Source organism: Lissotriton helveticus, chromosome 1_1, assembly GCF_964261635.1.
Source record: "Lissotriton helveticus chromosome 1_1, aLisHel1.1, whole genome shotgun sequence".
Classification (NCBI taxonomy): domain Eukaryota; kingdom Metazoa; phylum Chordata; class Amphibia; order Caudata; family Salamandridae; genus Lissotriton; species Lissotriton helveticus.
In genome coordinates, this window is record NC_136057.1 from 379,148,017 (window position 1) to 379,161,544 (window position 13,528).

The 13,528-nt window shown below is 43.2% G+C and overlaps 1 protein-coding gene across 4 annotated transcripts in view; it reads left to right on the forward strand.

Annotated features, from left to right (window-relative positions):
* Positions 1–13,528, forward strand: part of LOC144809415 (sodium- and chloride-dependent GABA transporter 2-like) — a 944,332-nt gene that overhangs the window by 619,909 nt on the left and 310,895 nt on the right. For all 4 annotated transcript variants that reach the window (XM_078673711.1, XM_078673714.1, XM_078673713.1 and 1 more), the window contains one exon: positions 3,801–3,925. In XM_078673711.1, coding sequence (XP_078529837.1) covers positions 3,801–3,925 — 125 coding nt within the window. The remainder of the gene's footprint in view (positions 1–3,800; positions 3,926–13,528) is intronic.

The following is a 13,528-nucleotide window of genomic DNA, read 5'->3' on the forward strand; positions in this document are numbered from 1 at the left end:
GTCTTCTGTGAGGGAGTGGTTTGACACCCCCTGCCAAGGCTGGGGTCTTCTCTAGGCCCAATGTGTCATATGCTTCCTCCAAGGACTGAATCTGCAACAACTTGCCTTGATATTTGAAGATGAGGCGGAACGAGTGGCCCCAGGAATAAGGAATATTTTCTCTTGGAGGTGGTTGGTGATAGGCTTAAATTCTCTGCGCTTAATCAATGTGGAGGCCGCCAAATCTTGGAAGAGCGTAGGTTGGTGACCACGGAACTGGACTGGATTAAGGTCTCGAGCCCTACGTGGGATGCGTTCCTTCAGTTAAAAGTCATAAACGCAGATGAGGATATCTGGGGGGGAGCTTTAGCACCACGCGGAAGCCCTACTCATTGGACACGATCCAATTGTATCTCCTGTACCTCCTCGTCCCCGAGGATCTGTAGGAACAGAGCGCTGACATAGGCACAGAGGTCATCACCTTCCCCTTTCCAAGGGACCGCTTGGATCTGGATATTATTACGTCTGGAGCGGTTCTCCAGGTCCTCTGCGTGGGCTTGTAGATCAATGTTTTGGTCCCAAAGGCGTAACATCTCTTGCTGCAACTGGTGTAAGTCGTCCTCTCTACTCAGATCAAGCTCCTCCAGGGTCGCCACCCTTTCTCTAATGCCATCAACATCACGCCAAACCTCTTGCAGGTCTGCAGAGAGCTGGGAGCGTAGTTTATGGATGTCATCCTTGATAGCCGAGAAGAGCTCAATCATGAAAGCCTTAATCGCCGGCGTGTCATCTTCTTCCATTGACGGTGCCCCGACCTCAGGTTGTGGAGCCGAATGTCCTGTTGATTTCTAAAGAATGTCCTTCAGGCATTTCTCTTTCCTTCCTCTGGTCGACGACATGTTGGCCCCGGGAAACCTCCGCCCTGTACACCTCTTGTCACAGTATGATAGATGAGAGCAGCGTACCAGGCCTCACAACAACACCGGGTTCATGCTGTCAGGCTTGGCCAACTCAGATAGACCTACGGATCTGGTCTTGCTTCAGCAGGCCGCACCCCACACTCTTGGTGCGCCACTTCTCACCTCTGAGCTTCCGGGGGGATCGTTGTCTCTGTCAAAGCCGCTGTACAGAGCTGTACCGCAGCTCGAGGGCACTACACAGCAGCAGGGACCCAAGCAGTAGGTATAGTTACAGATGGCCTTTAGGGACCTCCAGGCTCATTCACCTCCGGCAGCTATCGTCCGCAGACCCCAGCCAGACCGCCACAGGAGAGCTTAAAATTGCGCCATCCAGAGATCGAGCCTCTCCGCGATCGCGCCAGCCATGGCAAAGCTCCTCTCCACCTCCAGGGAAGAGCCTGGCAGAGAGGAGGATGTCTACGTCCTCCGCCAGGCACTCCCGTCGTGGGATTGCACCGGGGGTCTATGATGGTCACAAGCCCACTCCACGCCCGCCGCAGAGATGCCGGGGCTGGGAAGGTCACAAAAGCGAACAAGGTAACAGACGTCTGAAAAAGAGGCTAGCCTCTGGTATCAGGATATCTTAACAAGCCGGCACACCAGCCGATAAGCACTGATGGGTGCTAGAATGGGTGATAATACAAAGCTGAGAAGCGGCGATGCCAGAGGGATAGGAATACACGTCCTATCTCGCCACCATCTTGGCCAGGCCCCCCTTAAAGCTGTTTTAGAGGTCGCAAATGGCCTGATTCTCCATTTGCAACCACTGAAAACAGTTGTACATCTGGCCATTAGTGTCCAAGGATGTCTATGTGACAAACGTTTTGTACTGGAAGGGTACTCATCAGGTTTTGAAATTTAAGCGTACCCTTCCAGTAGAAAATTCTATGCTTTGATAAGGTTTATAACTTTACCGCTTTGTATGTGAGTTCAATAGTTACACCTGCTTTGAGGATGTGTAATATTCTAATCCAAATCCCTTTCTACCAGTGATACCAGATAGGGATTAGCACTGAAATCCAGGAGTGGTTGCATGGAAACGTCAATGTACCTATGCACAATCCAGGGTAGGTCCTTGAAACAATGCTAAGTGAACACCCTAAATAAGAAAGAAAAGGTAAATACATTCATTTGATTTGGCAGAGGGCAGCGTTTTACTTCCTTTCTGCTCTCTCTTCAACCACCGATCTGCCCTTACATTCCATTCCTTATTTACATGACAGCATCCCCAACATGACATATCCAACTATGACATGGTTCCATTCAATGCCATAGTTCTAACTACACATTACACAAAGTAGTGCAAAGTAGAGCATTTTGCTACTCCACCTTACTTTAAGTCTACTTTCCAACACAATTCAAGATTTGCACTGGAAATAAATACCCAAAAACACTTTGCACCAGGCTTGTGTTACTTTTGTGATCCAAACTCAGGATATAAAACATAACACAGTGATTAGGGTTTTCTATACTAATAACTAATAGTATTTATGAATGGGAATCCATTTTAGCAACCTTAGAAAGACGACAGATTGAGAAAAAAAATTAGGGTATAAACCTATTCCTTGCAGTTTGATTGAGCGTTTGGATGCCAGTTCATAGGTCACTGTTCTATACTAGGAGGATGGGAGCTTATAAAGTACACTTAACAGAAGGATGTTTGAGACAAAAGCAGTAATCCACTGAGCTATCGCTAAAGAAACAAAACAAAACATCTGTGGTGTCCATGCTACATGTTGTTGCTCTTTGCAGCAGAAACATTTACCCTCTATGCTACGTTAGCATGAGTCAAAACTACTACACTATAACACAAATCTGTTGTTATTATCACCTGAAAAATGCACAAAAAGATTCCTGCACACTGGTCTTATCGCTCCCTAGCCTCTTTTTCAAATGGCCCCCTCGACCTTTGCGCCCGGTATGATGGCACTGGTCGCACCGCCCTAAAGCTGACACTAGGGCAGTGTGGACACATTTTACGTTTCAGATAAAAGGGACAAATGCACCCAACTGGAGACACGTGGGAAAATGGGAAAATGCTCGACCCAGGAGAGAGACATATAGTGAAATAATGACACATTGGTATCATCCACCCGTAAATTAGGCAATATTTCTAGAGGAATATCGGACAGATGTTGAAGACAATGTGGCAAAGGTAAACATCTACAATTTTACGGTAAGCATGCCCAGAACCGTCAACTTATTGGAAGACAATAGGAGAGGAAATAAAACAGATTATTGGGTTATAATTCAAGCAGACCAAAAAGTAACTGTTATGGGCATGAAAACAATTACATGGGAAAGAATTACAGCTAGAGAATGTCAACTATTACTCACTTCTAAGATAGCGATTGGACAGCTGCAGCTTGACCCCACATTGATCTTGTGGCACCTTAAAAGTTGGAAAACAGGCTAACGGAATGGCTAAGTGGGCGCATGACCAAGGATGAGAGGCGACTTTTGTCAACATGGCATTGGCATTCTGCATTATACTACATGGAAAAAGGCTGCCAGAAAACAACATGTCAGATACTTTTATTTTATACATCTGTCGGTAGAGTGTATTGGATTTGTTAAAAATGATAAGTATCTAAGGGGAAATGGAAGTACGGGAGGTGGGTACAGAGTTGGTGGTATGCTCTGTTGTGTCGCTAAACGTGACAACTTCAATAAACAGTGTTTGAAAAAATATAAACTTGCATTAGACTTGCTTCTCCCCATAACCTCCTAAGCTTAGTTTTACCAACAAAAATACAGATTTTCAGTTTCTTAAACTTTATTTCTCTAATGTCTCCCTTATTCTAATTGGCAACGGTACTACCCCGTTTTACTTTCTAACTCATTCTTTTTTCTCTCTCTCAGGGATTCAATTGCTCTTTGTTTCCTGAACAGTGGTACCAGTTTTGTAGCCGGTTTTGCCATATTTTCCATTTTAGGATTCATGGCACAAGAACAGGGTGTGCCCATTTCCGAAGTGGCAGATTCAGGTGAGTGAGGGATTGCATCAGTAATATGATCTATGTTCTATAGGTGAGAAAGGAAGAGTGTTGAGTGTAGCATCACATATTGCAAAATGGCTAAGATTTGTTTGAATAGTGGCCACATCCTATTAGGGTTATTTATTTTTCCCCAAGGCGATTCAGTTTGTTTTCTATAAATATTAAAACGCGTTATCAGCAGCTTTGCTATTGCCGGCACACTGCATTACAGAGCAAGTCCAGTTGTGGTTCAAAGCTAATGTATGCTTCTGTCTAAGTCACAGTTTTTTCTTTAAAGCATTTAACCTATCTTGATGAATGTTTCAGAAGATTTTTGAAAAGTTAGCTACATTTTAAAATAAGGAGTTATGGCTGATGACTAGGCGAACCATAAAATGTAGCTGTACACTTAAGCGATGTTTGGAAAAACCTGCTTACAAGTTTGAGTACAATGAAATAAAAACAGGAGTCAACAAGCCCATGACAGATGGGTGAAATCCAGCTAGGACATTCATGAGGTCAAAATGCGTGAGGGGTCATTTATGTTTCTTTAAGAGGCTTCATGACAAGATTGATTTGAATATGATAAGACGTCTTCTTGAAAGACTCTGAGAGCAAAAAAAAACAAGCATTTGCAATGCATTAGGTCTAGAATTTGCGTGAGTTTGAGCTAGTGGCATTGTAAGTGGCAATGCCTTTTATGTATGAGTTTGGGAACCTCCAAGCAGTGCGTAAACACGCAGTTTGTACTTCTAGTCGTTGTTTACGAGAAGCAAGGATGGCAGAGTTTAAGCCATTGTAATCATCTGAAAAGGTTGCTTGACTTTCTTCTGGACCAAGTTAGATAAGATCTGTAAATGTTTCATCTCAGCCCACTGCTATTTATGTAGGCTAATTAGCTGTGACAATTTCACATGCTCTAAGTAATGCATGCCAATGCAACCAGATCAAGGAAACTTCCCTAAATATTCTATCTGAAACGATAAGCAAAAAAGATCTTGGTTACCAATTTGTCACACACTGCCTTATTGGCAGATAATCACTCATAAAACTCTGTTGCACAATTAGAGGTATAAGTGTTCATGCAACTTGTGTCGCTATCATCACTACTGGTGGAGACCCACTGCCCAAGTGCTAAGGTGAGAACACTGATAAAATATCACATTAGTGCAGTACAATCTTGTGCTGCTAATCATGCAAAATAATCACGTATTAGGATCTCCATTAATCACATATATTTAAAGCTCCATAGGGTCTTAGAGATGGGCAGACCCTGTGTCTACTCTACAAGGAAAGTGCACACATGAAGCATTCCTTCTTTCGATAATTAGACTTCTTAAAATTGGTTATCCAAAGAATGATCTGAATGGAAAAAGTATTGTAGAAGACTCATGGCTTTCCTGGAACTTAATTTGTCAAGCATTTATGCATGCCGTCATACCAAGAGATTCCTTCTAAGCGCTGTATATTGAAATACTGTTGTGCGTGGGGAGGTAAAACACAATTTTCCCATGTGATGGGAGTTTTTAATTTTTTTTATAGATTCATGGGATGTGTAGGTTTGACTAAACTATGTTGTTCGCTGATGGGGACTATTTTACAAAAAATAGCATTTTGTTTATCAAGCTGAATACTGCTAGCTGCATCTAAAGAAAGGGTGCGGCCGCCATTAAAGTGAAAGTGCAGAATGGGGTGCCTTAAAAAAAAAAAAGCATTTGTTTATGAAGCGTAATGCGGTGAGCTGCATCTAAAGAAAGGGGCGCGGCCGCCATTAAATTGCAAGCGTGTCTTGGTGTGCTTTAAAACAAAAAAGAAGACTTTGTTTGTTACAATAAATACAGAGGTGGCAAGGCGTGCCACACTGGGTAACCAAAAAAAAAGAGGTTGTGGGAGAGCATGTCTTGCCTGGAATGGGAGGCCAGAGAAAGTCATTCAAGAAAATAGTGCTTGGAGTCTGTAATCAAAACTACAGAGAAACAACACATGTAACAGTGGGTGTTCCCATGGGAGGTTACAAGAAGAGAAAAGGTGGTACTATGGAGGGACTGAAAAGCCTATTGACCAATGACAAGCCACCATTTACAAAGGACAGTGACAGGAGCCAATTGAAATAATGGACGGAAAGTGGGCAGAGCTTCATGCCCAAATCCTGAATACAGCATGCCTCGCAGAGACAGCACAAGCGCTGCCTAGGCAAGACCTAACAGCAAAAACAAGCAATTATCAAAGCCCATATGCTTCAGCTTTAAATGGCCAAGAAAATAGTTTTGCAAGTGTATGCTTCAAGACAAATGCGAAAGCATGGTCAACATTCTTAGAAGGGGTTTCCTGTGAAGACAAAACTGTTCCACAATGGCCGCCACATACCATAATGTTTATATGAGTGTGCACATGTGCATCATGACGTACGTATCATGATACATGATGGCCATTTTTAATTTACTGTACTAACATATTGGACTGTCATTTTAGAACTGTAAATTAAAATGTTGAATGAAGATAATAAAGTTGAATAAAGAAAATGAATGTGTGGAGAGTGGAAAAGAGTAAGCAAGGAATCTGGCAGCCAGGTCTCCACAGAAAAGAAATAATAATGATAAATAAATTAAACCACATCCCACGAGATTGGAAGTGGAAAAAGGCATGATGCGGAATGCATTAAGGAAGCAGTGGGGGTTGTGAAAAAAATCACGCAGTCAAATGATGTAGAGCATAAAAAGTAAAAGGGGTAGGTAGCAAAGAACACATATGAACACCATTGGAGTGCCCAAAAGCAAATACAGAAAAGAACCCTCAGGTACACCATTCAGCCGGAACACTGTGAGTTTGAAATTATCGTGGTTGGGATTAATACAAGAATAGAGAGGAAAGCCATCAAATCAATTGCAGACAACTGAGATAGACAGCAAAGCCATCCAGCCGTGATCAAGGAGCTGATCCAAAGCCCCCTTTAAGCATAGTTATGTATTGCAAACAGTAGATCTTGCCAACAGACTTCTAGAGCTGCATGTGGCAGAGACCTAAAACCAATTAAGTAGAACACGTGCAGAGTCATTACCATTTACCTGAAAAGCCGACAGGGTCATTAAAAAACAAGCATTGGCAGCACTAATTATTTTGATTTTTGTAGAATTAAAAGTTGTATGATGCTTCATGGGTACCTCCAGCATCATGGGTAGTATCAGAGCAAGCTTTTGTCACGTGTTGATCCAGCATAGCACTTCACCCGTAATGCATAATTCCCTCTTTCATTGCAGAAATGTTAAATACTGCCATCATCAGTGCATGCTTCCGTCACAGAACCTGTACAACATAGACATCAGCATTCCAGCTGCACAAAAAGAGTTATACTGATGCAGTAGATCTCGGGCACATCCATTTAACAAGCCACTCAAAATACACTGAATGGCATTTAGCACTTTAAGTTTCAATCATTTGTATCGATATTACATAGAATAGAAAAAAACAGGTTATGGATTCTGAAATTATGCAGTCCCACAAACAGTATTTGTATTAAATTCCAGAAACTACTCTATTGTCCTTAACTTCAAAGAGCTACCCAAACTAATGTGGGTAGGGAGATGTTGGAGAGATCGAAAAACAATAAAGAAATACAAATACAACTACTGTATGAGTTAAAAAACACTCACCATCGCTCTCTCAAACAATTACCCCATAAGCCAAAGTGGCTCTCGGGTGTAGAGAATGCTGATCTCTCTCCCCCCACCAGTTAGGACAATATGCCAGTATCCTGAAGTGAGGTCGAAAGTACTCAGGAACTGGGCAGCCCCTAACCAGTATATGAGCTCCTCAGCGTGGAGCATTCATTTAAATCTGCCATTGCTTTGTGCCCACAGTAGAACAGGAGATAGGGAGTTTTAAAGGTATTTAGAAATCAAGCGGTAAGGAGCAAAACGGGCCGGCCATGGTTATCGGGTCGTGGTAGACTGGACGCAGTCACAAGTTCATGACGACAGTGATGAAGTGCAGTCCAGATACAAGATTGAGTTCCGTCCGCTGACAAAGTGCTTTGGGGCCTGGGGATCAAGATGTGAAGTCCTTGCGTTTAGCTGCGCGGGCCAGCATCGAGGAGCTATCAATGGGGAGCTGCGACACAAGGTTTGGTGTCGAGAAGTGTCAGGCAGCAGCAAAGCCGGTGAACCGTCGATGGGAACTTGCAATGAGGGTCCTGCGTTGAGTTAGCCGCTGGGGCTGCAAAGACTTACTCTGTGATACATCTGCCAATACTGAGATGCGTCAGCATCAAAGGAGCCACTGGGACTTATGAGGTCTTGCTCTTTTGTCCGTCATCGTCGAGGACGAGGTGTATCGATCTGAGCCCTTGCCATTGGTGAGCTGCTGCAAACTGCGTTGTGATGCGTAGTGTTGCCTCGATGATGATGAATCCTGTTATGTCCCTGAGGATTGAACAGGGGGCCTGCTGACTGACCATCGAAGATTTCCTTGATCCACACAGGAAGACTTGTTTCAGCAGGGCAGCTTACTGCTGCAGAAGGGTCCCGGTACAGCAACAGCCGGCCTTGGCCAGTAAAGCAGTCCTTGGTCAGCAAAGCGGGGCTTGGGCAGCAGGACAGAGTTCATAGCTAGGCTCCTCTTCCTGGAAGAGTCCACAGGTCCAGAAGAGATTGGTCTGAGGGTCCAATATTTATGCCTGGTGCTAGCTGTGAAGTGAGAGAAGCTTCTGGAGTTTCTCCCAGCAGAGGTGTCTGGAATTTCTTGCCTCCCTGCCCTGGTTCCAGCCTATCTGGAGGTACAATAGGCTTGTGTGATGTCCTTTGTGTGAGAACAGAGCCAGTGCCTTTGAGGTGCAAGTGCAGGAGGTGGCATCTCTGCCCCCACCATCAAGAGAGAAATGGCTCATACTGCCAACAACCAGTCTGTCTATTGTGATGATGTTTGGTAGGATTCGAAAAAGGCCAGCTGCCAACTACATCTAGTCATGCCACACATGAACAGGCTGTAGATACCAAATGGTTAGGACAAGAAAACGCCAACTTTCTAAAAGTGGTATTTTCAGAATTGTTACTTAAAATCTGGCTTTACCAATAAAGAGGATTTAAAAGTACAATTCCGCAGACACCAACATTTTACTTTCTTAACTGTTCCCAATCAAATGTTAGTGCATATTGAATGTAATACCATAACCCAATGTTATCCTATGGGCGAGAGTGGCCTCACATTAGTGAAAAACAAATTTGTGAGTTTTTACACTACAAGAACATATAAAACTGAAAAGTACATGTCCTGCTTTATAATTATACCGCACCCTGCCCTATAGGGTGCCTAGGGTCAACCTTAGAAGTGACCCATATGTATTAAAAAGGGAGTTTCATGCTTGGCAATGGGGTTTTAGAGCTAAGGAGTGACTAATATGTATTAAAAAGGGAGGTTTGCGCTGGCAAGTGGTTTTTAGTGCCAAGTCGATTGGGCAGTTTAAAACTCCATACAATGGCAGATCTGTGACATGTTTAAGGGGCTACATAAGAGGGTGGCACAAATAAGTGCTGCAGTCCACTAGGAGCATTTAATTTACTGGTCGTGGGTATATGGTATACTACTTTACTAGGGACTTAAAAGTCAATTAAATATGTTAATCAGGTGTAAGCTAATTTTACCATCTTTTCAGGAGAGAGCACAAATACTTCAGTACTGGTCAGTATTGATAAAGAGCAGAGAGTCCTAAGTTAAACTAAAACAAGATTCAAAATGGAGGAAAATGCACAAAGTTTGGGAGGGAGACCACCCTAAGGCTGACAGGTCTAACATGTGTCCCACCAGCTGAAAGTATGGAGAACCATCCAACCTCCTGGGAGTTCGCATCACTAAGGCGGAAACCCTTGCAGCCATCAGCATTGGTGTGGTCTGACCTAGGACAGTTTTCCACTGTAAAGGCCATTCCATTTAAGGAGATAGACCATCTCAACAGTTTTGGTTTCTCATCCCTCATTTGCATGAACCACCTGAAGGTCCTTGGGTCTGTCTGAACCCAGAAATGAGTACCAAACAGGTATGGTGTCAGCTTCTTCAGTGCCCAAACCATAGAAAAGGCTTCCCACTCAATAGCACACCACCTCTGCACCCGGGGTAATAACCACCTACGGATGAAGAATATAGGTTGGTCTACGCTCCCCTCATTCAGCTGGGAAAGCACTGCCCCTACTCCACGCTCTGAGGCATCAGTTTTTACAATGAATTACTGAGAAAAGTCAGGGGCCTTGAGTACAGGGGTTGTACACATGGCCTGTTTGAGTGTGTCAAAGGCTTTCTGACAGATCTCTGTACAGATCACCTTCTTTGGCTGCTTATTCGAAATCAGCTAGGTCAAGGGGGCAACAATGGTGCTATACCCCTTGACAAACCTTCTGTAATATCCACGGAGGCCCAGGAAGACCCTCACTTCTGTTTAGGTTGTGGGAGGCTCCCAGGCCAGAATAACCTCTATTTTGGCCTGATGTAGCTGCAACTTGCCCCTGTCCACAATGTGTTGCACAGAACCCTGCCCTATCTGGCAGGTCTTGATAGTCAGACCTGCCTGTTGCAGAGCCTAAAGAACTGCCTAGAGGTGAAACAGGTTGTCCTCCCAGATGCTATGAAAGACAGCTATTTCATCCAGGTAAGCATTAGTGAAGGCCTCCATTCTTCAGGACATGATTCACTAACAGCTTCAAGGTGGCAGGGGTATTCTTGCATCCAAAGGGCAATACCTCCAATTTGAAGTGGCTCTGAGGTTTGGAGAATGCTGATCTCTCTTTTACCCCCTCGGTTAGGACAATCTGTTAGTATCCTGAAGTGAGGTCAAAAGTAATCAGGAACTTGGCAGCCCCCAACCAGTCTATGAGCTCATCAGCTTGGAGCATAGGTTGTGCATCAGTTTTAGTGGCTGAGTTGAGCCCCCTGTAGTAGACACAAAACCAGATTTCTGGGGTGGTGCCCAGTGGAGTGGCCCTGGGAACTAGGACTACTTAGGGAACAGAGCCAACGCCCAAAACATGTGTGGAAGAATACTGTTTGTATGTGCAACCTCAAACTACTATTTGTGTGTGGTGTAAATCTTTTACCCCTTCGCTGCTAGGCCTTTCACCCCTGTGCTAAGCCATTTTTGGCTATTTGGGGTAGTTCACGCTTAGGCCCTTGTAAGTATTTCCCCCCATCATATGTTAATTTTGTAATTGACCCAAGTATATTCCATTTTTGTGGATCATACGGAATCATCTATTGTCTCAATTTGTGGGGGGATTTCTTTACATGTATATATTGTTATTTTGTTATTTTGTAAATGTTGAATCCTTATTGTGTAGGACGTATGAGTATGAATGGGTATGCTTCTGTTTTGTTTGAACAAATGTGAGTGTGGGATGTAGGATGCGCTTGGATTATTATTATTCTGTGGTGTAATATTTATGGTGTTTCTATATAAATTGTAAATTATATTTATTAAATACATTTGACATTTTTCCGTATGCAATGTTTTTGAGGATCAATTTCTGGAAGGGCACTGTTTGATAATTACAGTACCCATATCAGTGACTATTAGCACACTGGAATCTGTTCACAGGCAGGGAAATTTTGTCTTGATTGTATCCCTGTAACTTTATGAAAACATAAGGTATCAACGCCAAATTTGCGTCCTTTTCTTCCAACATCATGAGGATTCTAAAGATACCCAGAGTTTGTTGATTCCCTTGGAGGGGACCCACAAATTAGCCAAAGAAAATGGGAAAAAAGTGCTGCAAATGAAAACTGTCTGTTTTTTCCCTGCGAATGGTATCAACAAAGGGTTCATGGGGCTGAAATCACAATTTTCCCAGCTTTCAGGGACTGACATAAGTTTGTCAGGCAACCAACATTTTTACACAGCTTCAGCATTTTACTGGGACATAGCCTATTTTTGCTATTTTTTGTGCAGTTAATGGTAGAAATGGGCATGAAAGCAATAATGGATCCTGGAAAGCTATACATTTCAGAAAAGTAGATGTAATTCTGAATTCAGCAATGGGTCATTTGTGTAGATCCTTCAAGGTTTCTTTATAGAAACTAACAGTTGAAAATAGGAAAAATTGAAAATGAGTTGAAAAAAACAGCCATTTGTGGCAACGTTTTTCTCTGTAACTTCTAATTATAACAGATGTTTGAAAGCAATATACAAGTACATCCTATGGACCTTTCTGGTTGTGGGGATATATAGGACTTGTAGGTTCACCAAGAACCAGACGAACCCAGAGCCAATAACTGAGCAGCATCTTTCTATGTTTTTTTGTTATGTAATGGGTATATAGCAATTAATTTGGGAAAATATATATAGTAAAAAACTGGGATGAAAGACACCTATGTATTTCTGAAATTGGAACACAATATTTTGGAACAGTAGCTATTTGCACATTTACGAAATTGTGAGTACCCATATTAGAATGAGAATCATAGGACATTTTTCATAGTAACTTCTTTTTTACACATTGTCTTTCATTTGCAAGGCAAACATGCATCAAAAGTCAATAGGTAATAACAGTTGCTCTAGAATTCTGTGTTACCCCAAGTCTTCCGATAAAAATGGTACCTTACTTGTGTGGGTAGGCCTAGTGGCCGCGACAGGAAACAGCCAAAAACCCAACTTGGGAACACCATATTTTCACAGTGAAAACTTGCTGTAGATATTGAACCCTAGCTCTGCCGACACATAAGGAAACCCAGCAAACCTATACATTTTTAAAAACTAGACACCAAGAGGAAATACAGGATGGGTGACTTGTCTGGCTCTCACCAGGTTCTCTTAACCTGCAAACCTCAAACTTTGTAAAGAAAAAACAAATTTTTTTCAAATTTCTGTGGTGGATGGTTCTGGAATCTGTGTGCTTTTGCGAGTAGGCCTAGTGCACGTGACAGGAAATGCCCCAAAAGGCAACGTGGATACACCACATTTTCACAGTGAAACTGACCCATTTTTTGTAAAGTGCCTAGCTGTAGATTTTGAACCCTAGCTTTGCCAGATCCTAGTAAAACCTAGCAAACCTATACATTTTTTAAAACTATACACCCAAGGGTATACAGGATGGGGTGACTTGTCTGGCTCTCACTGGGTTCTTTTACCCAGAATCCCTTGCAAACCTCAAACTTTGTAAAAAAAAAATGTTCCTCACATTTCTGTGGTGGAAAGTTCTGGAATCTGCATGGATCCACAAATGTCCTACCACTCACCGTTCCCCTAGGTCTCCCGATAAAAATGGTAGCTCACTTGCGTGGATGCGTCAAGTACCCATGACAGGCAAGGGCCTAAAATATATTGAGAAGACATCAAAATTACCTATCACAAAACAACCTGGCTTTGCAAGGGGGTTATCCTGGGTTTTTGCCCCGGCCTCGGTGGCCATTTTGGGAAACTGACCAAACCCACGCATTTCACAGCTTTCCCTATGTGCCTGCTGTGCTGGGCCCACAATCTACAGGTAGGCACATTGCTAAAACCAAATCTGGCCTAGTCGGCTTTCTCCTACACTGGGGAGGGAATCAGTGGGGTGGGGAGTGCCTCGATAGGCAGGAAGACTGTAGCTACTTTTGGGGGTGGGGGTATTTGTATGCCCTTTCTGGGCAGCCGCC